The sequence below is a fragment of the Muntiacus reevesi genome, chromosome 2 (assembly GCF_963930625.1).
Source record: "Muntiacus reevesi chromosome 2, mMunRee1.1, whole genome shotgun sequence".
NCBI classification, from domain to species: Eukaryota; Metazoa; Chordata; class Mammalia; order Artiodactyla; family Cervidae; genus Muntiacus; species Muntiacus reevesi.
Window position 1 is genome coordinate 63,665,291 of NC_089250.1, and position 26,281 is coordinate 63,691,571.

At 47.0% G+C, this 26,281-nt stretch overlaps 1 protein-coding gene across 2 annotated transcripts; it reads left to right on the forward strand.

Annotated features, from left to right (window-relative positions):
• Positions 1-1,897: 1,897 nt before the first annotated feature.
• Positions 1,898-21,274, forward strand: AAR2 (AAR2 splicing factor). Of its 2 annotated transcripts, none has more exons than XM_065921935.1 (4): positions 1,898-1,962; positions 4,858-5,657; positions 9,470-9,699; positions 19,950-21,274. In XM_065921935.1, exons 2-4 carry the CDS (start codon positions 4,901-4,903, stop codon positions 20,115-20,117), a joined length of 1,155 nt encoding a protein of 384 aa, XP_065778007.1. In that variant the 5' UTR covers positions 1,898-1,962; positions 4,858-4,900; the 3' UTR covers positions 20,118-21,274. The 2 variants fall into 2 exon arrangements, with proteins under 2 accessions (XP_065778007.1, XP_065778008.1); XM_065921936.1 differs by lacking the exon at positions 1,898-1,962 and adding an exon at positions 1,977-2,130.
• Positions 21,275-26,281: the final 5,007 nt, after the last annotated feature.

A 26,281-nucleotide genomic window follows, 5' to 3' on the forward strand; every position in this document is an offset into this window, starting at 1 on the left:
CAGGGAAGTCCTATGTCTTTTCTTTTTGAAGGTGATTCATTAAATGATATAAAATACTGTGCTATGAAAAGCAATTCTTCTGCTCTCTCCAAACTCCTGTCCATTGTCAGAAGCAATTGTGAATCCTTCCCCATATTTTCCCTGTAGGTTTCCTTTAGTTATCTGTCATTCCTGGGATCCTGGAATAGGACATCGTTTGCAAACACTGGGTGCCCACACACCCTGGATCTCTGTCTCTGTCTCCCATAAATACAGGGTCAGTCTCTGAGCTGTTAAGGAATAGCATGACTGATTCATTTAGATCAGTGATTCCTAACTCGGGGGTATGTGTGATTTTGTCACCCAGGGAACATTTAGCAATGTCTGGAAATACTTCTGGTTGTCCCAACTGAGGGATGCTACTAATATATAGTGGGTAGAAAACAGCGATGCTGCTAAACATCCTACAACACAAGAGGACAGCTGCCCTGCAACAAAGAATTATTTGGCTCCAAATCTCAATAGTATCAAGGTTGAGAAACCTGATTTTAACGGACATGCAACCCACCACGTGAGATTCCTGGGCTACCATCTACGGTGCCTCTGCCCAGAATTCAGTGCCCTGGAGTCTCAGAAGATGGTGAGTTCAGTTGGAACAGGGAGCTCATCACGAAAACAGACCATGGTGCTCAGTGCCCAAGACCAGGAATGGGGAGGGTGGGGAGGGAGCTGAGCTTCTTCATGCAGGAAATGGAACTGACATGACAGGCTGAGTTTGACGCGCATGACTGTGACTGATGGAGGCCATCTCTGGCTAATCCTGCGGCAGCTCGTTGTGATCAACCATGACTGCAGGGCCCGGTCTAGTCTGCAACCCACTACCAGATGAATTTTGACTGAGACAGATGGGCATGTCCAGCTGTCACTGAGGAAGTGTGACAGGCAAGCTAAGGAGCAGCAGCACAGAGACAAGAACAGCCAGTCACCAGTCAGACCTTGGTTTGCATCCTAGCCTGGCCTCTCTCTGGCTGTGCAACTGCTCTGAGCCTCAGTTTTCTCTTCTGCATGTTGGGAATACTGAGTCTGCTTACTAGGGTTAGTGCAAGGATTAGAAATCATATACCCAAGGGGCCTGCCCTCTGGATTTTGTATTTCCTTAGGCAGCTCTCAGAATCACATAAGCCAATTCCTTGTAATAAAGCTCTTAAATACCTCCTACTGGCTCTGCTTCTTTGATTGAACCCCGACTGATACGACCGCCCAGCACAGGGCTAGGCTCCAACACAGAAGTCTTTAATGAATAAAGAATCAGTCATTAATTAAATGCATAATATATGTGTTGAACTGGGTCTTTGTGCTGGATTCCAGAAAAACAGTGGCGAACAAGACAGGTTCCTTGATTCAAGGTGCATATATAGCCTGACTGAGATTTCATACTAGGCCTTCGCTGCCAGAAGATACCTGGTGTTTATGGCCGGAAGGACCAACGTGGTGACTGCTGCTGTTAGACTGGGTCTCTCTGGCCTGGGTTTCTGAAGCTCTCCCCTACAGCTGAGTATGGTTGGAAGCTAAGACCAGGTTGATAAAGGGCCAACTGTGACACTCACTCGGATTGAGATCGGCTGACCAGGACTATGACTGAGCCTCTGACTGTGGCTACTAAACAACTAGGACCTGACCCGAACCTCAGAGACCACGACTGATTGAGACCGAAAAGCCGTGGCTGGCGGATGTGTTTCTGTATCGGGATATAAAATGCATCGTTTGGTGAAAGTTATTATCCACGGGTTCAAGAACTACATCCAGTAACTCAAAGTAGCAAAAGGCAAAGTTCGATGGGGCGGAACCTGCTGGCACGGGCCGTTTCTTCCGCGACCCAGGGACCCGCCCGGCCCCTTTCCCCTGTTGCTCCCGTCCGGCGCCAAAGAGGAAGAACTTCCGGTGCGCCTCTGCGGTCCCTGGACCTGGGCGAGATACCAGTCGGTGAGTGCAGCTTCCTGTCCTGTTTTAACTGTTCTGCTTTCGTTGTCTGTGTGGTCCGGTCACTCCTCTTCCCGGCTGGGGATCCCGGAGGGCCTGAACTCGGGCACCGAGCAGGGACTGTGGCGTCCCGGTCTTGAGCCGGTGGTGGGACCCACCTCCCTCTTTCAGGTGGGTTACTCTTACTTGCTCCCCGAGTAAGCGTCAGATACGGCGTCGCCAGAACTTCCTGGGGGCACCTGGAAAACAACTTTTTTCCTAATTTTAGAACTTATGGGCTCGGAGGCCTTGGCTCCGCCTGACATGGTTCTGATTTACTCTTACTTCGGTAAGATCTTTTTCGCGAACCGAGCCTTTGTTTCTAATCTACAAAATGGATATCGTGCTTTTGTTAAACAGATGTTTAGCAAGCGTCTAATATGTGCTAGAGGTACGGAAGACCCGCATCTCCTGGAGATGCCCTCTATTAATATTTGCGAACTTGCGGCTGTGATCAGTGAAATGGAAAGATAAAAGGCACTTTGAGAGCACATTGCAGGAGATCTGACTTAGCCCCAGGTCAACGAAGCGTTGCTGAAGAGGTAAATATTGAGCAGAGATCAGAAAAATGGTTTGAGACAGAGAGGAGGGAAGAGTTTTCTATTAGGGGAGCCTCTGTTTGAGGGTCTGAAAGAGGTGTGTGACTGCAGCAGAGCTTGTGGAGGAAGCGTGGTATGAGACAAGCTGGAGGAGTTTCCACGGACCAGGCCATACAGGCCTTGTAGGTCACAGTGGGAAATTTGGTTTGCCAAGAGCCATGTGAGAAGCCTCTCAGAGGATATTAAGTGTGGGTGGTGACATGCTTAGACTGGCGGTTTGAGAAGGCCACTCCGGCTTTTGGGTGGAGAATGGATTGGAGGGACAATCTGGCTGAGGGACATGGTAGCTTAGATTAAGGATGTGGTGGGGAGAAGTGGATAGATGTGATTCTCTGCATCTCAGGGTTGTGCCAGGTCATTTGCCAGCTGTGGAAGATACAGTGAAGAGAATTACAATCTGCTAGAAATAGAAAGAAAACAGTAGCATTATCAAAGAGGAGCACACCGATGCCACTGGGAAAATTGCTAATTGATGAGCAATTATTCTAAATGCAATAGCAGTTCATTTAGCAAATACATTAAGTACCTTTTGAACTCACGATTGGGGATAGTAAGATGATATAAATTATTCAGAGCAGTGGCTTTCAGACATTTTGCACTGTGACCTACAGTAGCGAATACATTTTACATGGTAACCAAGAGTCCATACAAACACACAAAACTTCAGAAAACAGTACTTAGCTTTACTACTTAGGATTGCTCTGATTTTTAAAAATTTTTCCCTTTTATTAAAAAAAAACAATGTTGGTTGAGATCCTCTAAGTTGATCTTTTAACCCGTTATCAGGCTGTGACTTGCAGTTTGAAAAAAAATGCTGGTTTAGAGTCATAATCATTTGTGTGGGTTTCAGGTAAAGAAAATAAAATATGTCCTTTCCATATTGGGAAAAGGGTTGGTCTTCCTTTCCTCATGGTATTGTTTTGTTTAAATTAAATGAGTAAAAGGAATTAAACAGGCAGCTGGTTCTTCTGTTTGTGAAGTTTTGTGGTCTTGTTGATATGTCTGGCTAGATTGGAAGTGCCTGGAGGGCAGTAACTGTCTTCTCCATGATTATTTTTGTTAGTGTCTGGCAAAAATCCTGCAGGCATTCCAGGGTTATTTGTTGAATTAAATAGGTAGGTATCTTGGGACTAGAGAGTTAGACGTGTTCTTTTTAAATTAGTTCATGTTGGAACCATCCTTATAAATACAGAGGCTGTGTCTGTTTACAGAAGTCTTATCAGTGTGTCCTGGGTAGTTCAGAGGTAGATAAAAGAAAATGTTCTAAGGTCTTTCTCTTCTGAATACTGATCAGAAGCCAACCATGCCACCTGGATCCATTTGGGTGAGCAGTCCAGAGCTGCTACTGACTGTGGACCCTTTGGAAAGTTGTTTCACTCCCTGGACTTTAGATTTCTTTATATATATATAATACATACTATATATATGTATGTATATAACACACATATATATATATATGTAGGAGAAGAGGGTTGTGGTTGAAAAGCTCTCCACTGCCCAAACCTTTTGTGAATTTTAGATGCTAAGCACCCCATTTCCACCTTCTGTCCATTTCTGGGCCTTCGCTGAGGCTTATGGGAAACTGGGTGGATGCTTCTTGAATCTTCTAGGTTTTAGACAGAATTATAGTTTAAGACAGTTTAGGCACAGTAATCCTTTAGAGTGGACCAGCCAGGCGTTCTCCACTTTCATCCTCTGTTATGAGAAGCAGATCTGAAGAGTCCACAGATCTGAAGAAGCTTTGAAGTGCAGAGTGGAAAGATCACTGGCCTGGAGGGCAGGGTACCCAGGTTCTAACTGGGTCCTTGTGTGATCTTGAACATGTCTCTTTTCTTTAACTGATGTCTTTCCAGCTGTGAAGTGAGTGTTCTTGCTCATTAAACTCAGAAACAAAACCCCTCTTCTCTTTGAGTAACGTTTTCTTCACCTGTGGTGAAAATTAAGGTAGAAAATTATGTCATTAGAAAAGACCCTGATGCTGGGAAAGATTGAAGGCAGGAGGAGAAAGGGATGACAGAGGATGAGATGGTTGGATGGCTTCACCGACTCGATAGACATGAGTTTGAGTAAGCTCCAGAGTTGGTGATGGACAGGGAACCCTAGCGTGCTGCAGTCCATGGGGTCGCAGAGTCAGGCACAACTGAGCAACTGAACTGAATTATTTCAGGGGTCTAATTCAGTATCTGGCACATAGAGAATGCTCAGCAAATGAAGAATGCTTCCCAAGGTTCTGATTAACTCTGACTTCTTTCTTTTTCAGCGGAATAGAACAGTTTTCTTTTTGACCACTCACCCCTGGCCCCATGGCTGCCATGCAGATGGATCCTGAGCTTGCCAGGCGCCTCTTCTTTGAAGGGGCCACCGTGGTCATCCTGAATATGCCCAAGGGGACAGAGTTTGGCATTGACTACAACTCCTGGGAAGTGGGGCCCAAGTTCCGGGGCGTGAAGATGATCCCGCCGGGCATCCACTTCCTCCACTACAGCTCTGTGGACAAGGCCAACCCCAGGGAGGTGGGCCCTCGCATGGGCTTCTTCCTTAACCTGCAGCAGCGGGGGCTGAAGGTCCTACGCTGGGATGCGGCCCGGGAAGAGGTCGACCTGTCCCCAGCCCCAGAGGCTGAGGTGGAGGCCATGAGGGCCAACCTCCAGGAGCTGGACCAGTTCCTGGGACCTTACCCCTATGCCACGCTCAAGAAGTGGATCTCCCTCACCAGCTTCATCAGTGAGGCCACCGTGGAGAAGCTGCAGCCCGAGAGTCGGCAGATCTGTGCCTTCTCAGAGGTGCTGCCCGTGCTCTCCATGAAGCACACCAAGGACCGGGTGGGGCAGAACCTCCCCCGCTGCGGCATCGAGTGCAGGAGCTACCAGGAGGGCCTGGCCCGGCTGCCCGAGATGAGGCCCAGGGCGGGCACAGAGATCCGCTTCTCCGAGCTGCCCACACAGATGTTCCCGGCGGGCGCCACGCCGGCCGAGATAACCAGGCACAGCATGGACCTGAGTTACGCCCTGGAGACAGTGCTCAGCAAGCAGTTCCCCTGCAGCCCCCAGGATGTGCTCGGTGAGGAGGCACAAGGCTTTGAGAGTGGGCCAGGGGAGGGGTATATAGCCGAGGGGCTTGAGAAGAGGGAGCCCCTCTTCGATTATTTTGTCTAGTGGTTCCTAAACCTGGCTAGGAGGGGGTCTTACCCAGAATGCTTGTTAAAGGAACAGATTCCCAGGGATTTCCCTAGTGGTCCACCTTGCCGTGCAGGGGACTTGGGTTCTATCCCTGCTCAGGGTACTAAGATCCAACAGGCTGCAGAGCAGCTAAGCACACATACTGCAACTACTGACCCTGTGCACCACAACAAAAAATCCTGCATGACACAACTGAGACCTGATGCGGCCAAATAAATAAACTATATATATATATAGTTTTTAAATGTACGGATTCCCAGGCCTTACCCCTGTAGACTGATTCAAGACATCTGGAGTGGGGTCCCAGCATTTTAGCTGTCTATCTGCCTGACAGACAAGCGCTGTAGGTGAACCTGATGCAAACAGTCCCATATTGGGGAACCCATGGTATGGCCTCGCCTGCCCACCACTACATTTTACAGATTGAGGTCCATAGAGGGAAGGGATTTGACTGCTAAGTGGTATAGTCGAAGTGAGACCAGAGCCCAGCGCTCCTGGTTCCCAGGCCCATCCGTGTTCCTGGGAGCCATCCACCTGCCCCGTCAGTTTACTGTTGACTCTCTCGAGGCTTCAACCAGAACAGTGATTTTCTTTTAACTGTTAAAGTCTTTATTGTTGTTTTCCCCCACTTATGACAAAAAATGACATATATTTATCCTTAAAGGAAAACAAAAACGAAAGTCCAAATCCCATCACCTGGAAATAGCCATCTTTGTTCACTTTGTTGTACTTTTCTTTCTTTCTTTTTTTTTTAACTAGAAACACAGAAGGACATAAGCACCAGTCCACAAAGAAGACATAGCTATTCTAAATTTGTGTGCAACAGACAACAGAATTGCAAACTCTGTGAATGAAAACTTGATAGAATTGAAAGGTGAAATAGGTGGACCCACAATAGTTTAAGTCTTCAACGCTAAACTCAAAAATTGATTGGGCAATTAGATTGAAAATCAGCAAATATTATAGAAACTCAACAACAGCATCAGCAAATAGGATCTAATTGATATTTATAGAACATTCCACCCAACAACCTCAATATATACATTCATTTCAAATCCTTACAGAACATAAACAAGTATGACCATATTCTGGGTCTTAAAACAAACCGTGACAATTTAAAAGGAGTTAAATCATACACAATATTTTTAATATACACATTTTTAAGGTACATATTTGGATGTATTTCTGTTTAATGTGTTTCTGTTTCCTTTTAGTCTTTTATTCAGTTATATGTTTGTGTATATATGATATTTTTACAAAAACAGGATTACAGTATATTATCTTGTAATTTGCTTTAATATAAATATTCCATGTCACTGAAATGGTCACTTCTTTTTAGTGGCTACTGAACTTTCATAGTTACTGGACCAGCCCTTGTTAATGAATCTTTTAAGATGTTCCTGGTTTCCTTATTGTAAATGCTGTCTAATGAGTCTCCTGGTGTGCCCTTCTGCATAAATTTGGGTTGGAATTGTTGGATCAGAGTGTGCATCCTGCCAGGAGGTCAGGCATCTTTGCTAGCTGATGAGGTTGTGGCCCATCACCTTTGACATGGCATTTGACATGGTGATCTTAGCAAAGTCCTCTTCTGACTGGATAGTTGAAGAATGACTTCCTGTTTCAGTTTATATTTCTTTGATTACTTGTGACAGCAAACATTTGTCACATCTTTATTAGCTATTAATATTTTTTCTTTTACAAGTTGTCTAATATTTGCATATTTTTCTATTGGAAGATCAGTGAGAATTTTGAATATAGGGCCTTTTGTATAATAGCCTCAGCTGATAAAAAGGGACTTTTTAAGGGGTTGTATCTATTTTCATTTCATAAGTAACACTTGAAATCCTGGCTTCAAAATTAACAGAAATCCTGTTTTCTACTAAACATTTCAGTTCTTCAAAGTAATCTTGTGAAAAGGTCTGTTGCAAGGATCACTGTATCTTTATGACAGTTCTTTGAAATTATTTCTCATCTCAATTTAATTTTAGACTAAGCCAGAAATGTATAAATTTAAATGAATGCCCTAAATTCAGAGAATAAGCTCATATTTCCACAAACTAACCAGGTAAAGCCAACTGAAGAAGCAAGTCATTAACCCCTGTCATACAAAGGAAACTTGACTGTATTTTGAAAATATTGATCAGATGTCCAAAATGTCTAGGCCCCGTAGCTATCTGCTCAAATCAAACTTAGTTCCACAAACCTAGGAACAGAGAACCAGTTTTTCCAGATCTCCAGTAGTGACAGAAATTGGACACTGTGTGTTTAAAGACGTGTTTAGTGTTGAGTACATCTTTTTTGTTGTTGTTAATTTTGGCCACACCCCACAGCATGTGGGACCTTACAGTTCCCTAACCAAGGATCAAACCTGCCCCTTCTGCTGTGGAAGGCAGAGTCTTAACCACTGGACCACCAGGGATGTCCCACATCTGTTCTTTTTATGGCCCGTGTGTAGATACGCCACAGAAGCCCCCCTTAAATTTGAAGCCAGAGAGAACATGTCTGATCAGCAGCAGTATATCTTGGCACCCAGGGACCCGGCTGCTCACCCAGGGACAGCGGCTTCTGGACTGTCAGGTCTCTTTGAGACAGGGTCTGCTGAGAATGTGGGAATAATAACTGAGGTTTCTGGAGTGCTATTTTGTGCCAAGCGTTATGCTAAATGCTTTATATGTATTGGGCTGGCCCGAAAGTTCGTTCAGGTTTTTCCGTACGATGTTATGGAAACCCTGGAATGAATTTTGGGGCCAACGCAATACTGTATCAATTTGCTTAATCTCTGCTGCATCCCTCAAATAAGGAAACTGAAGCATAAACAGATTAAGTAGCTTGCCCAAGGTCACATACCTGGGAAGTGGTGGAGCTGAGATTTGAACCCAGGCAGTTTGGCTCCAGAGCACATGCTCTTAGCCACAAGCTGCTCATAGCAAGTAAATCATAGAGCCCTATGATTAAACAAACAAAAATAATTTGGCTGGCAAGCTCACCCTGGAATAAGTACTCATGAATTTTCCTGTTCTAGAAGGCCCTAGAACTATTCCCACCCAATAGAAATCTGTTTTATCTTTCTGTTGTTCAGTTGCTAAGCATTAGATGTGTGACCTTGGGCAAGTCTCTTGACCTCATCTATACACTGAGGCAAATACCACCTTCTGTGACCACCTTATGAAGTTGGGCTGAGGGTTATGTGGTGTTATATAGCCTTTCCCTGCCCCTGAAGCAGACCATCTGCATCAGACTCACCTGGGAAGCTTGTCAGAGCTACAGATGCCAAGGCTCCATCATCTGTCCTCAACCAGGACCTCTCACAGTGAGGCTCGGACAGCTTTATTTTTCCCAAGTTCTCCTAGTAATTCAGATGGGCAGCCAGTTTGAGGATCCACTTGGCTCAATGTCTACAGGCCCATCTTGTCAACTTGTTAAATGCTAGGTAAATACTCGGTGTGCCTCTTCTCTTGCAGTCTGATCTTACAGAAATCCAAAACCAGTTGGGTTTCTCACGGCTTGAGTTTGTATAGCAGTTCAGCAAACGTTTATTGAGCAGCTGCTAGGTGCAAAACCCCACGCCAGGCTCTGGAGGAGTGACAAGGCTAGACAGCCGCTTCTGGCTGAGGTCCAGTGGCTCTGATGGCTTAGTCAAGTCAGCCGGCACTCCTCTCCCTCAGGTTCATCTCTCCTCTCTGCACATTTCAGGTGAGCTCCAGTTTGCTTTCGTGTGCTTCCTGCTGGGGAATGTGTACGAGGCCTTCGAGCACTGGAAGCGGCTCCTGAATCTTCTGTGCCGGTCAGAAGAGGCCATGGTGAAGCACCACACCCTCTACATCAGCCTCATCTCCGTCCTGTACCACCAGCTTGGCGAGATCCCCGCCGACTTCTTTGTGGACATTGTCTCCCAAGACAACTTCCTCACCAGCACCTTACAGGTGAGCGGGCTTCTGGCTGACACCCAGGTGGGTCAGAATGAAGGCCGAGGAGTGTGAAAGCACACTTAGCGGCTTACATTTTTGTCTCTTGCTGTTCTTTCCTTGGGGCTTCCCCAGGGCCTTAGTGGTAAAGAATCTGCCTGCCAATGCAGGAGACGCAGGTTTGATCCCTGGTTTGGGAAGATCCCCCAGAGAAGGAAATGGCAACCCACTCCAATATTCTTGCCTGGGAAATCCACAGACAGAGGAGCCTGGCGGGCTATGGTCCAAGGGGTCACAAAAGAGTTGGACACGACTTGGCGACTGAACAACAATGCTTTCCTGAGCCAAGCTTTCTTCATTTCAATTTCCTAATCATAGACTATTCCCTGGTTCTCTTTCTCCTACTCAAGTTATAAACTCCTTATTGCCATAGGCCCTCTTTCTGTACCCTCTTCTCCCTGCCTCACCCCAACATGCCTAGCAGTGGGGCACTTGGAATTTGAATCAGTCCCACCCCTTGAGCAACTGCACTCAAAACAGTTTTTCTTTCTCTTGGCCTAGAGCTGTGAGTTGCCACAACCCAGTAGGACAGAGTTTGGAAGCTAGTTATTCCCAAGGAAACATCTGCAACTGCTTAGATCTCATTTAAGCACGAAAGTAACTTTGATTTCCTGTTCAAACAAAATGTGCCAGTTTCTGCAGAGATCCTCTGATAGAAAAAAGTGAAATTTGCTTTTAACTCAGCAATTAAATTTTCATTATGAGTGGTAATTAGGGAAGAAGCTTCAAACAACTTACAATCTTCATCCTGCGCTATTTCCTCCCTTTGCAAACAGATTAGCTCCCTTTATGTTCTTGGGACAGCCTCTGTCACTCACGTTTTGTAACTTTCTCGAGTGTAGAAGAGGCAGAGCTGCAGGCTGTCAGTTTCCATACTTTCTGTTCCAGGATTGCTTTCTTCTCCCTGTGTGGGAGACCCCCATAGGCTTACCCCTTAAAAAGGGGCCAGTCACTCGTCTCCCACTCCCACGCATGGTAAGAGAAGGAATGAACAGTCATGAAATGCCTATTGACATTTAATGGGCACCATGCTTATCTGTTTATGTGGGTTCCCTCATTTAATCTCTCTGGAGCACCATAAGGCAGGGAGGATTATTCCCATTTTACAGATGAGAACACTGAGACTCAAAAAGGTTAAATCATTCACATAAGTCACACAACTGGTAAGTGGCAGAGTCAGGATTTGTACCCAGGCCCGAGTCTTGATTTCAGGCCTGTGTTTATGCCCCAGAGGGAGTGTCGCTCCCTCTGGAAAGAGTCTTGATCGACATTAGTGGCGACACCATCAGGGGCCTGTTGCTCAGAGGTAAAGAACACTTTTCTAAAATCAAAATGCTGTCGGAAGAGTCCCTGTGATTAAGCAGCTGTGATAAAACTCTTTAAGTTGAAGGACATGTGCAGACGAGGGATGAGGCAGGCAAGCTGATGGTTTGAGCCTGGCATATTCCACTTCATACAAGTTATAAAATTGCCCTTTTATTGGTTTTTGATGTAACAGAGAAATTAAATCCCTTTATTCTTCCTCTGCGGGGGAAATCCGCTCCACAGTTACTGGGTTACGGGTTACAGAGCAGTAGGAGGCCGCAGCCTGCTAACCTGCCTCTGGCAGTGGCTGTGGCCCACGGGAATACACACTGCCCTTGCGATGTGCATTAATGCTGTCGGGCAAACATAGGAGAGCCACACTGTGTCACTGGCTGTCCCAGCCATTGTCAGCGCAACCAACAGCTGAGCTCTAATTGCTGAGGCTTTGTTGCCAGCAATGATTTATGAAGCAGAAAGGGCCCAGCTGGATTGCTCGATATCCAGGTGGGGTGTGCAAAGCTGATGGTTAGAGGCATTCTGTCTTTGGAGTTTTCACCAAGAAAATTCAGTGTTATCATTTGGAAAAATCCAGGACATGTGCCTTTTAAAAAATAAATCATCATCTGTTTTTGCACATCCTTTCTTTATGTACAACATTCTTCTGAAAGTGCTGAGGAACACATACGTGAGCTAGCCTGTTTCTCGGAGGTACAGAACACTTTTCTGAAGCCAGCATACTGTTGGAAGAGTCCCTGTTATCGGGTAGCTGACTTATAACTCTGAAAGTTGAAGGCCTTGTGCAGTGGCTTCACTTCATTGATTTAGCAGGTGTTTGCTGAGCACCTGCTGCTTACATGACTCTGATCTAGGATGGGAAGTACAGCTGTGAGCAAGACGTAGTCCCTTGGAGTTTATATTTTGGTGGGAAAGTAAACAAATGAATTAACCAAATGACTCCAGATAGCGCTCAGTGTTTTAGAAGGCAGTACCATTTCCCTGACCCAGGCCTTTTGGTCTCATCTGGATTGCATCAGACTTTACCAACTTCCATGTTTATCCCTGTTAATCCGTCTGTCTCCCACGCTGCCACCGAAAGGCACCTGTGATCCTGTTTCTCTGTCGTCCTCATTGCCTACAAACCTAGGTCATGAGGTCCATTCTGATCTAGCTGCTCACCTGTTCTCCAGCTTCTCCTTTCTTTGCCTATTTTCCCCCCAGCAACAACAGCAGCAGTGGTCTCCGTGCAAGTTGCCAGATCTGCCATGTTGTTTCATGCCTTCCTTTTATTTTCTTAACTGTAAAAAATACACGACGTGAGATTTACCCTCTTAACAACTTTTTAAGTGTGCAGTTGTTCAGTCGCTAAGTCATGTCCAACTCTTTGTAACCCCACGACTGCTCTGTCCTCTGCTGTCTCCTGGAGTTTACTCAAATTCATATCCATTGAGTTGGTGATGCTGTCTAACCATCTCATCCCCTGCTGCCCCCTTCTCCTTTTGCCTTCAGTCTTTCCCAGCATCAGGGTCCTTTCTAGAAATTCAGCTCTTCACACCAGGTGGCCAAAGTATTGGAGCTTCAGCTTCAGTATCAATCCTTCCAATGCATATTCAGGGTTGATTTCCTTTAGGATTGACTGGTTTGATCTCCTTGCAGTCCAAGGATACAGTACAGTATTGTTAACTATGAACAGAGCGGATCTCTAGAACTTTTTCATCTGGTACAACTAAAACTTTATACCCATATTTCATGTCTTCTTAACTGAACCTTGCTTTTCTCCCTGCCTGCTGTGTACTCCTCATCCTACAAGGTACCATCTCTGATTTCTCCCTCCTTTCCATACTATTAGTCACTATTATATGGCACAGGCTGTGTTTGCTGACATGTATGTATTGTTTGTCTGACTTCTCCACTGAGCCATGGGCTTTTTCCAGAAGCCTGCTTTTTGTTCATCTGGTTATCTTCAACACCTAGTTGAGGTTTAGCACTTACCTTGCTTTGTGTTACTGGGTGTTTTTAGATGGACACAGTGCATAATTCCTGTGACAATGTAAATAGATGACCGTGCTACAATATTGTAAACAGTGAAGTCTGATCAAAGAGTATTAGGAGCACCAGAGAGGTTGGTTGGTTCATTCACACGGGTTGAGATTTAAGAGACAGAGGGTCAAGAATGGCTTTTTTGTAAAGGGGGGCATTTGGCCATGAGCTTGAAGGATGACTCAGATTTCAACAGGCAAAATGTGGAAAAGATATTACAAAAGTTTTTTTCGCTTTTTCCATGGTGAGTTACATTGATGCCATCTTGGCAGTGAGATCCAGTTCCCCCCACCCCACCCCACGCAGGCACTCAACTCCGGGTGTTTGTGAGGGAATGAATCAGCCCATAAAAGCCCTCCTCAGCCAGTCGCCTGCTCTCCCCACAGGTCGTCAAGTAAATGGAACCAGCTTTCTTACTTCGGAGTTTAAATGGCTACTACCCACAGAGAGGGACTGGTGTCTGTGTGTGTGAGCACTTAGACAGCCACATTAGCTTGTGTAAAATCAACCATGTAATGCCCTCTGCCATTAGAGGCCCCTTTGAATAGATGCCACTGGGATTTTTACAAATCCCATGGATTTAGTGTGAATAAAAATTATTTGTTTTACAAAAATAGATACAGTTTTTTCTTTTACTTAAAGCAACTTGAGTCATCATGATTTGTTTAAAGCCAATGAAAGGATAATCTGAATTTAATAGTATGTTATAAAGTGAGTTATGTACAAAATAAGAATTTTTATTGTGATTGCATAGCATTTAGGCATATAGTCATGTAACCTTTTGTTTTTTAAATACTTTTAGTCACAGTAGGCCAAATAGGCTTTCCAGCTTCATTTCTTGCCAGTATTCTAAATACAGTCCATCTTTAACTCTCAGGGGAGAACACTAGCTCTGACAGTGTCTATAGCATAGGCATACCTTGGAGGCATGGGTTCAGTTCCAGGCTACCACAATAAAGCAGATATCGCCCAAAGTGAGTCACATGAATTTTTTGGTTTCACAGTGTATATAAAAGTCATACACTGGGACTTCCCTGGTGGTCCAGTTGCTAAGACTCCATGCTCCCAACCCAGGGGGGTCAGGTTCGATCCCTGGTTGGGGAACTAGATCCCACGTGCTGCAGCTGAGGGTTCACATGTTGCAACTGAAGAGCCTGTGTGCCACAACTAAGTCCCAGTGCAGCCAAGTAAATAAATATTTTTCTTAAAAAGTCATACTGTAGTCATATATGATAGTCTATTAAGTGTTTAATAGCGTTATGTCCAAAAACAACCTTAATGAAGAAACACTTTATTGCCAAAAAATGATAACCACCATCTGAGCCTTCAGTGAGTTGTAATCTTTTTAGTGGTGAAAGGTTTGAAATATTTTGAGAATTGCAAGAATGTGAGGTAGACACAAAGTGAGAAAATGCTGTTAGAAAAATGGCGCTAGTAGACTTGCTTCATGCAGAGTTACCACAGACCTTCAATTTGTAAAATAAAATGCAGTACCCATGAAGTGCAATAAAACAACATATACCTGTGTGTTTATCATAACATCAGCCATGATAAACTTCACCTACCTGCTCCTACACCTCCTGCTGTCAGCTATCCCTTCTGCACACTTTCTGTACGTTATTTTGTTTAGCTCTCACAACAATTTAAGAAGTTAAGTATATAATCCCAGTTTACTGATGAGGAAACAGAAACAGGGAGGTCACATAATTTTGCCCAAGATTGCCAGAGCTAGTGGATGACAAGGCTGAACTTTAATTCTGAATCTCCCATATGTGATTAGAGCCCCAGATAAAACATCCTAAATTCTTTAAATTGACCTCAGAAACCATGATTGCTGCTGCTTTTCGCCTCCTTAGTAATCACTATGAAGTGATAGTCTTGCTTTTAACACCACTTTCTTCTTCTGCAAGTGGAAATGTTCTACCTCTGGCTAGTTTCATTCTAAGTTGAATAATCATTTGGGAGTTTAAAAAATTAGAAAATTGCATCTTTTTGGTCTAGCCGAAAAATAGGATAAGAAGTGACTCAGCTATCTACTGTGGCATTTTGACTTTCTCAAAGTGACCTGACTGAACTCAATTTACTTAACTTGGGTTTAAAAGAAAGCTTTCACTTTTCTGACTAAAATAATTTACAGTTTTACAATATATAGACTTAATGGTAGATGTATTAATACCTTTTTTTACATTTGAAGAAAAATCCCCAATGGGTGTGCTTTTAGTTTTAGATAAATAGAGATGTTTGTAAAATGTTATTTTTCTATTTCAAAAGTATTTTTAAAATATTCAGGGTTAATATTCCCATGTTAAGGTGATTCATTTCTCAGTGATTTTAAAAAGTTTACTGTTTCACAGTAAGCAGATCATTACTAAATTTACATAAGAAGGCATATAATTAATCTAAAAACAAGAGAATCAAAGTAAATTGTCTAAATCTGTCTCAATGTGAAACTGTCTAAATATCTCCTCTTCTGAATGGTGAATTTTGTAAACTCTTGGGACAAAAATAGATCAGTGGGTCCCAGGGGCTAGGGACAGGAGAGGATTTGATCCCTAAGGGGCAGCATGAGGGAATATTTTTGGAGTGATGGAACTGTTCAATATCCTGATTGTGATGGGATGTGGGCCTTTAAACTCATAGAACTAGGTTCCAAAAGAAAAAGCTATAAACAGATATCTATCTTGATTATGTCATATACTGGTTGCATGGGTATATTGTTGTTTGTTGTTTAGTCGCTCAGTCGTGTCTGACTCTTTGTGACCTCGTGGACTGTAGCTTGCCTGGCTCCTCTGTCCATGGGATTCTCCAGGCAAGAATACTGGAGTGGGTTGCCATTTCCTTCTCCAGGGGGCTTCACGACCCAGGGATCAAACCCGGGTCTTTTGAGCGTCTCCTGCATTGCAGGTGGATTCTTTTACCACTGAGCCACTGGGGAAGTCAGTGTATGGATGTATACATTCATCAAAATGAATCGAACATTTTAAATGGATGAATTTAACTGTAAGTAAATTATGCCTCAATAAAGTTGGTTTGTTGAAACAGTCAACCTGTACTGTGCCCTGGGTCTTGGAGGCCCACAGAAGGCAGTTCCAGAAGCACCTGGTCTCCAGGCCCCTTGGCTCCCCACAGGCACTGCTGAAAATATCAAGGATGGATTAAGTCTGTGTCAAGACAAAAAGAAGGTCTTGGTAGGGAAGAAGGAGTTCAGTTTCCCTACTTGGACTGCATCTTGCTTGACGTGTATCACTTGCTCAGCATTTATCACCATCCTCATCTGTACAATGGAATAGTAATTTCCTGTTCTCCTACCTCCAGGTTTGTAGCAAAGATTAGACTGACAGATTCTTTAAAAAGGACATAGCACTTTTCAAACCTGAAGCCTTATTTTTCAGACTGAAGGCTTCTGTTGTACCTGCCTGGAGCTGATGTTACCCCGCTGGTGGTGTTGGGGGAGTGGGTGGGGAGGGTGAACGATGAGTCTGAGCCCAGCCCGTTCCAGTCCCTCCCTGTTGGCCATCGCTGAACGCGGGGCGATCCCTCCGTCTCATTCACATCCATTCAGGGAGCGTCCTGTGGGCTCTCAGTCTGTGCCAGGCCCTGGGCAATCTGCCATGTGGGTCACATGGATAATTAGGGAGTGACCCCTACTCTGAAGGGGTCACTGTGATGCCAGCGGAGAGTGAGAATCGCCATAAGGGAAACTCAGGCATGGTACTGGGGGAGCAGAGGTTGGAGCGGTTCCTTTCAGCTTGGGCTTTTATAAGATTCCTGTCACCTGGAGATGGCCTGTGAGCCAATGGCATTCAGGGGCCTCGTAAACAAGCCACCTCCCCAGGATGAGTCCCTTACTCTGTCCGGCACCATCACATAATTATTGAGCAATCATTTGGTGCAGGCACTATGCCAAAGGAACCCAGAAGTGGATTTTCATAGAACCTATGGTTGTCTTTTGTTCATTAAACATCTCATGGGTCCTTTTTGTATGTCAGACTTTGTACCAGGGGAGCCTGTTGCAGGTATGTGAAGGAGTCAGCGTTTTGGAGTTGCTGCTCATCTCTTGGGAGAGCTCAGCAGTAAATGGATGAGCAGTGACTGAGAGTGAGGCTATGTCCTGGGTAACCCTGGGGGCCAGGGGAGTGCAGAAGAGCACCTGGTCCATCATGGTCTGGGAAGATGTCCCAAGGGGGTGGCATCTGAGCTGAGCTTGGGTCACTAGTGGAAAGTAGTAGGTGCAGGAGGAGAAAGCAGGGTGGAAGGGTGCAATAAGCGGAGGGAATAGCCTGTGTGCGCAGAAATGCAGAAGAGACAATGGACCATCTTTGGGTCGCTGCTCAAGGCAGCTGGAGAGGAAGGACTGTGTAGTGAGTAGCAGAGTTTACTGTGTAAGGAGTGGAGGCTTTTGCTAATTGAGCCATCAGGCCCCCCAGGACCCCTGGAGACAGGCCCAACGAGGGTGCAGGGTCTCCAGTGCTAAGGCCGTTGGAAACAAGGCTTCCCTGCTTCCCGTACCAGGCTCCTCGCCCGAGTTCAGCGCTGCAGAGCAAGCTCCATTAGCCGCCCGCAGACAGGCCGCCAGCTTCCCCACTGCCCGCTGGCCTCCGAGCTCGCACAGCCCCTCTAATTAGTTATTGATCCCGTGTTTTGTTGTGGCTGTGCTTCCTGCTCCTGTATTTAGTCGATTCTCAAGTAATGAAACCAAGTTCTGTAAACCGCCCCCCCATCTTCTGCTTCTGTCCCCCCGCCCCTGTTACTTCTGTCCCTGCTCCCACCCCAGCAGAGTGACTGCAGAATAAGACTGCAGACGTGAGCCTCACTCCACCTGCTGACGGAGAGAGTGGACAGGCAGGCGGAAGGGCTTGTCTCTAGGAGCAGCTGCAGACTACATGCTGACTGTGTCAGGTCACGACCCCTGGAGCCCAGATTCCTTCCGTGCTGGCCTGCGACCGCTCTGGCATGAGGGTGACGTGGATCAAATTGCTGCGTTCACCCTCCTGCCGCCTGTCTAGGGTGGTCTTGCAGGGAGCCAGTGAGTAATCTGGGAAAACTACTTCCTTTCTGGTGATTTTGACCCAGGCATTTAATTCCCCTTAGCTTCTATTTCCATAATAGGCATCCTAGTGTGTCTTTCCAGGACCTTGTAAGGAGGAGAAATGAGTTTGCTGTCATTCTTAGAAGGGATTGAGATCCAGGACAGTCTGAAATGGAGTTTCAGATGTAGAGAAAATTACTCTTGTTTGCCCCTGCCCATGTTTCTGCTAGTCATAAAGAACCCACCTGCCAATGCAGGAGACAGAAGAGATGCAGGTTCGATCCCTGGTCGAGAAGATCCCTGGAGGCAGGCACAGCAACCCACTCCAGCATTCTCGCCACACCCATTTGGGTTGCTGTTATAAACAAACAAGCAGAAACAGAATATAAGATGTGAGAGAGAGATGTTGGATTGCTGATAGAAATGTAAAAATGGCACAGCCACAGTGGAAAACAGTATGGTGGTTCCTCGAAGCATTGAACAGAATTACCTTATAATCCAAAATTCCATTCTGGGTGTATACCCAAGAATCGAAAGCAAGGCTTCTATAAGAGATATTTTTAGATTCATGTTCATAGCAGCATTATTTATAATAGCCAAAACGTAGAAACAACCCAAGTGGCCATTGATAGATGAATGGAAAACAAAGTGTGGTATATACATAAAATGGAATATCATTCAGCCTTAAAAAAAAAAAAAAGGAAATTTCTAGCACATGCTATATGAGTGAGCCTTGAGGAAATTATGCTAAGAGAAAGAAGCCAGGCACAGAAAGACAGATATTGTATGATTCCACTTATATAAGGTACCTGTTGGGGGGGTTTTTTGTTGTTTTTTAGTTGCTGAGTCATGTCCTACCCTTTTGTAACCCTTTGAGCTGTAGCCCACTAGGCTTCTCTGTCCATGGGATTTCCGCAAGAATACTGGAGTGGGCTGCCATTTCCTTCTCCAGGGAATTTTCCCGACCCAGAGATAGAACCCACATCTTCCGCATTGTCAGTTGGGTTCTTTACCACTGAACCACCAGTGAAGCCCCATGAGGTACCTGGAGTAGTCAGATTCATAGAGACTGAAAGTAGAATGGTAGTTACCAGGGGCTGGAGGAGGGGGGATGAGGAGTTAATGGGTGTAAAGCTTCAGTTGGGGAAGATGAAAAAGTTCTAGAGATGGTTGCATAATAATGTAAATATACTTAATGCCACTGAACTGTACTATTAAAATGGTAAATGTTATATATATTTAGTGCATATATTTAGTACAGTGTTTCAAATGATAATTTTTAATGGTTAAAATGGTATATTTTGTGTTATGCATATATTGCCACAATTTTTAAAAAATCAAAGACAGCTTTTAAGGGGAATACAAACCTCACATTGTATACAATGTGTGCACACACCTGGAGTCCATGTAGACTAGAGCAGCAGTTTACCCTCATCGGGTTAGGGCCTGGGATTTTTTACGGGATCTAGGGGCTTATAAGCCCCCCACACCTTTCTTAGCACCAGTTGGTGTCGCTACTGCCTGTTTTTCTAAGTTCCTGCCCAGGTGCCCAGTAGCTCTCACCAGAGGGCAAGGCTGGGTGATGGCCCTGCTGGCCTTATTCTCAGTGGGGCATTTCTGCCCAAGACAGTAATTTTCCATTCTCGTCCTGCCCCAGCTTCTCATCTGGGCCTGGACCTTCTTTCTTGGTTTGGGGGGGAGCACAGCAGGTGTCCTGAGTCTGTGCCAGCAGCAGCTGATCCTCCCGCCCTGGAGAACTGAACACTCAGAGGAAATTTCCACCGCTTTCTCGGCCCCTGCGTGTTCTCAGGAGTGACTTCTCCTCTGTTCTCTGTAGGTTTTCTTCTCCTCCGCCCGCAGCGTTGCTGTGGATGCCACCCTGAGGCAGAAAGCCGAAAGGTTCCAAGCTCACTTGACCAAGAAGTTCCGGTGGGACTTTGAGGCGGAGCCTGAGGACTGCGCCCCGGTGGTGGTGGAGCTCCCCGACGGCATGGGGACTGGCTAACTGGGAGAGCTCTTGGCCAGGGGATACCCCCTTCCCCACGGCCGCAGTCCTGGCTTCTCCATTCACCCAGGCTACTGGGACCTGCTGGGGCAGGAGCCCCGCTAGGTTCTGCAGAGATGAAGCCAGAATCCCCTCCTTCACCAGTAACCAAGTCCCTTCAGTGCCAGAGAGGCTGTTCCGCATCTAGCAGGCACCTTGTGGGTGCCGTCAGCCTGGCCATGGTGCTAACCCAATTGAATTCCAAATGGGCGCTCGGGAGAGGCCCGCCTCGGCAGCAGTCTACTTCCTTCCAGAAGAAAAGCTGTTGAGCCCCAACCCCAAGAGAAAGGATTGCTTGTTCCATAGAGTGGTTTCAGGAGACCCTGGACTGCCCAGGAGTCTGAGAGGTCAGTTGTTGACTTTTTAAAAGTTAAAACACAGGGTAATAAGGAAATGAGCCAGAATTTCTGCCTGCCCCTTGTGGATGGGAATACATCACAGAAAACATGGGCCTGTGACCTCTCTGGAGCCCCAGGTTGAGGAGGGCGAAATAAGACAATGGGTTAAATCTGGCGAGTGGTCAGCTCTTGCAGTCTCTTAAGTTCCTTGCTCCCATCCAGGGGTCCCAGTGGATAACCTTTCAAGATGGTTGTGGCCCCTAACCTCAGAGGCCTTGCTAGTGCCACTGTCCTCCCACCTGTTCCATTCTGAGGCCCCAGACCCAGAAGTGGCCCTTGGCAACCCTCCCAGATGGCCCTGTTCCTCACCAGAGTCACCACAACTATTTCGGATGAGCTGGAGATTCAGCAACAAAGAGAACGGTTCTTCCTCTGGACAGGCTTCTTTGGCCTCATGGAAGTTCTGCATCTTTATCCAGAGCTCCAGAGACGACCTTGTCAGCCGGGTCCCCCTGTCCTGCTGTGGAGACCACAGGAGTGGATGATGGCCCCTGTTTCCTGGGTGTCCCGAGGGGCTCGCCCATCACGCGCACAGGCCCTGTCACCCTGACCTCACACTGTTGTACCTTGATGAGGGTCCCTGTCCCATCGCCTCCCAAGGCTGCGGCTCACTCCAGGTTTCTGAATGAGAATCCCTGCTGGTTAAGACTTTAAACTCCACTTGTTTCCTTGGAATTGTTTTTCCAAGTGCATAATGTACATTAAAGTCTTGGAGTTGAGACTAAATCCCCTTGTGTGAGTCTCTCTTGCGATGCACAGAGCCCTGCGCCATCAGACACTGTCCTGAAATAAACATATCCTCCCTCCCAGGTGCCAGAAGACCCTGCCCACCTCTGCAGGCTCCGAGGAGGCAGGCGGCCAGCAACGTCTCCTGTTGCCATGGGGCCTCCGAGTTGGGCACACTGGAAGGAAGGATCAAGGCCCTGTATCTATCTAGTAACCAGCAGATTCACCTTGTTTGGGTTTGCTGTTCTTTTTCTCCCCAAAGCCCAGTCATCGGAACTACCTGGGGAGCTTCTTAAAAGTGCACATTCCAAAGGAACGAAGCCCTGATCCATTCAGCAGCATACATGAACCTTGAAAACGCTGTGCTGAGTGAAAAAAGCCAGCCACCAAGACAGCGTGGTCTATGATTCTATTCGTATGAATCGTGCAGAGTGGACAAATCCTAGGAGACCAGGGATGAGAGAGTGAGAAATGGGGAATGACTGCTAATAGGTACCAGGTTTCTTTTCAGGATGATGAACAGGTTCTGAAAGTAGATAGTGGTGGTGGTAGTTCAACCATATAGTAAAAACCACTGAAAGTGTACAGTTAAAAATGGTAAATTTTATGGTATGTAAATTGTTATTTCAATTTTTCAAAGTTCAGACTTCCAAGTCCCACCCTACAGAAACTAAGGCAGTCAATTGGATGCAGCCTGGGTTCTGAAGCACGCTCGGTTTTGACTTTCTACCTAGAAGTAACAGTATTGCAATTTAGTACCTGGAGCTCCACTGAGACAAGTTGCTCCCAGTGACCTTTTCCGGGAAACGTGAGGGAAGCTGGGCCACGTGACCCTGTTCTCTAAGCTTGCTGGTCTTATGTCTACACAGACACTCCTCTCTGCCCACCGACACAAGTGGGTTAAGGAAAAGTAGCTACAGTTTAGAAGTACTCTGTCTGTCACTTAATCCTCACAACAGTATGTGGTCAGTGCTCTTATTATCCCCATTTTACAGATAGGGAAATAGGCTCAGAGAGCTTCATTTTACCAGGGCCCCATAGCTCATAAGGATTGGGGCAGGAGTCAAACCAAGCCTGTTGGTGCCCAGAGTCTACCCTCTGCACTGCATTCACTATGATTTACTCCTTCCCTACCCTTCCCTGTCCAGGACAACCTTCCCTTCTCCCTGCATCCCCACGTCTAGCCTTGGCCCGGTTGACAGCCAGCCGTGTGACCTTGGACAAGCCACGTACGTTCTCTGGGCCTCAGTGTACTTATGTATAAAGTGAGAGAGTTTGCTTGGAGTGGAGATTTCTGGTCTAGACAGTCCAGGCTCCTTCAGACTCCCTCCACTTAAAAAATGGACCCCTGTGTCATTTTAAATGTTTTCAAAAGGAAACTACATTCACACGAGATGATAATGGCTGAGCTGACAAAAAAAAGCAACAATAGATCTCTTGTTTGGGGCTGGAGTGACATCGACACTGTGTCTTCTCCTGCTTGTCCCAGCTGGCAGTCCTCTGTGTGTCTTTGATGAATAAAAAATGTGAAAACAAATTAATTATTACTTAACACTTGCAGTATTTTTGGAAGGCAGAAACCTTGAAAACCACGAACCAGTGGCATCGCTGATCTCTAAGCTCCCTTCCAGTCCTAACACATTTAAAAGTGAAGCTATTGGCAGGACCTGGCCTGATTTTCAAATCCCCTCAAATGTAGGCCTCCTGGGGTCTGGCTCTTATTTGCCAGGCTGCTTTATCCTATTAACAGAATCAGCAGAGGTAGCGACTCCCCAACGCCTTCCGCTGTCCCTGTGACAAACCCTGCTGCTCCGGGGCCCCGCTCCGGCTCATTTCTCACCACTTGAGGGGAGGAGTTCCCCACCACTGATTGCCTCTTCCCGCTGGTAATTACTTTCCCAACATCATCCCCTTGTAAATATTATTTAATATTCTCAGGGCGCTGTGACATGTTGGTTTCTCCAACTAATCAGACTCTGGCTTGACCGAGATGCCATCCCCTGCTGAAACGGGGGCTGGAAAAGCAGAGGATGCCGTGACAAAGCCATCGCTGAGTCACGGTGGCCAAGACTGAAAGCAGGACGGAGCTGGGCGGCTCACCTGAGCTACCTGCTAATGTTGGAGGCGGTGTGGTCCTGCGACTCCGCAGAGCCGTCCCCGTGGGCCACGGCACTACTTTACCCCAGAGCTCACCACAGCTGGTCCAGGCAGCCTTTGCAGTCGTTAGACCCTTGCAGTCCCTGCTCCCTCTGCAGCATCCCATGTCTGTCTCTGGGGCTGGCTTGTTCTCCTCACAAACCCTGGGCACCTGCTGTGGACTGGCAGGTGGCCTCCCTGCTGAGATGGGGGTTGAGGAGCAAATGTAATGTCAGCTGCTCCCTGCTGGGGGGCGGGGCAGGAGTGTGTCCAGCCCCTCCCCCACCTGCTCGGCCTTCTGTGCTGTGTCCTCAATCTGGGGCTCACCTGCATAGACTCAATAGATGTCTCTGGAAAACAGGGATCTTCAGGGTTCTCAGGCTGTCAGTTAAAAACTCTCGGTGGGAAGAAGGTAGGAAAAGTCAGAGGCTTCAGTACAATGTCAGACAGCCAGTTCGAAAGCAGCTGCACAGGGGTACCTTCCTTGCACCTCTGTCTTGCTTCTTCCCTCCCCAGATTGCTCTGTTTTCCCTCTATCCGCCTCCAGACGTCTTTACCTGGCTCAAGTCTGGGCTCTGCATGGCCAAGGGGGATGCCGACAGATGGAGTTTCGTCTTGAGGAGACGGAGCTGTGGAATGAGAAGCAGTTGGAAGAAAAATGTGGGACTGTCACCCAAGAGCAGAGAGACTGGAAGAGCTGTCTTAAAAGAGGAGCTCTCTGCATCCTTCAGAAGGCAGAGCGGAGACCCCAAACTGCAGGAGGCAGAGCTTGGCTTCCCTTCTTTACCCAACTCACACTTTCTGAGCACCTGCCCCGGGCGCTAACTTTCCACTGAGATGGAGGTTGGGGACGGCAGGCAATAAGCATAATAAGTAGACTATAGATTATGTGAGTTGTGAGAAATGCTCTGGAAAAAGAGCAGGATGAAGGAAATGGAGAGTCCTGGCAGGGCGAGAGGACGTGCTGCAATTTAAACGGGGCGACACTTGAGCCAAGACTGGAAGGAGGTGAACAAGTGAGCCATGCAGGTATCTGGGGCAAGAGTGTTCCAGGCAGAATGAACAGTGAGTGCAAAGGCCCTGGGGCAGGAGCATGTCTGGAGTGTTAGAGGAGCACCAGGGGGTCAGCATGGTGTGAGTGCAGTGATCAAAGCAAAGAATGGAAGGAGAGACCATCTCCAACTGTACAGATCGATCAGGTTGTCCAGGGCTTAGAGTCTGTGGTAAGAGTGTTGCACTTTACTCGTTGAAATGGGACCCATCAGAGGGTTTTAAGCAGAAGAGTGACGTGGTCTGATTTTTGTTTTAACAAGATCACCAGCTGCCCTGTTGGAAATAGACTGCAAAGGGGATGGCTGGAAGCAGGGAGATCAGTAAGGAGGGTGGTGCAGTGGAGGGGACGGGTGATGCTGACTTGACCAGGGTGGGATCACGTGTGCATGCTAGGGCTGGACTCATGACTCATCAAGGATGCACTGGATGTCTTTCCAGGGCTCTTCTACCCTGATAACCCCTCCTCTTAAGTCTCAGAATCTGAGCAGAATACTGACTCATTGGGTCCCCTCACCCCCACACTACGAGTCCTCTGTCAACTCTCCCACCAGGCATCTGCCGGCCCTGCCTCTTCCCAGGTGTCCATGTGGTGCCTTAGGGCAGGTGGGGCGATGACCAAGGGCTGGAGAGGAACTCACAGGGATCCTGGGCGGTGGGCAGAGGGAGGGACTTGACGGCTCCGTTAAGGGACTCTAAGTGAGTCAGGGCCACCCTAGGCTGTGGTTGCACTGCCGGCAGCCATGCAGCTGTTCTTTCTGCTAGTGCTTGACAAGGAGGGTCCTGCTGGGTTCTCACGACTGACAGAGCTGAGGGTTGTTGGTATTGATTTGTCTTGGTCAAGAGTCATTACGCACCCACCTCCCCCAGGGGATGTCAATGGACTTCCACGGGACTAACATGAACTGGCATGGAGTTGGGGGCCTCCCTCCTCACGGCTGGGAACATGTTGGGAATGAGCTTCACCTCATTCCGGTGGAGCTCCAGGTCTTTGAGGAAGGTCTTATCATTCCTTATTGTGTAGACAGGAGACAAGGTGAGAGAGGTGCGGCACAGGCGACCAAGCCTCCAAGCCCAAATCCCAGCCCGAATCCAGCACGGCCCTGCCATCACGCAGCTCTCCTTAATAAGGACGGTTACATAATCTGTGATAATTACCAGTGGATCCAAGGCTGCCAGCCTGGTAACTGGCAGTGTCAGCCACTTACAAGAGTGGTGGGCAGGTCCCTCTGGCCTCTTGGTTCATGACAGCTGCTAATGTTTCCACCCAGACTCTTAGTGTCCGGATCTGGCCTTGGCCGCGATAGACCAACTGGCTCAGGCGAGGTGGCACCTGGGTGTGGAAGGAGAGGGGGCAGCATTTGATCAAGAAGGAGGCTGCTTCTAGCCTCTGAGGACCAATGGGGCCCCCGAGGGGCTGCTCAAGTCTGGGGTACGCCTGAGTGGGGGCCTCTCCACCCTGTCCTGCCAGAGTTGATATTGAATTCGCAAAAGATATTTGCTTGACGGAAAGATGCTTTGAGATGTGGGGTCTGTGAGGAACTGATAAAAAAACCCGGACAGCCTCTGTGGATCAATAAGCTGTTCTATTCCAAGTCTAGGAGTCTGAGGGCTTCCCTATTGGCTCAGATGCTAAAGAATATGCCTGCAATGAAGGAGACCCGGGTTCGGTCCCTGAGTAAGGAAGAGCCCCTGGAGAAGAGAATGGCAACCCACTCCAGTATTCTGGCCTGGAAAATTCCACAGACAGAGGAGCCGGGTGGACTACAGTATATAGAGTCGCAAAGAGTCGGACACGTCTGAGTGACTAACAAA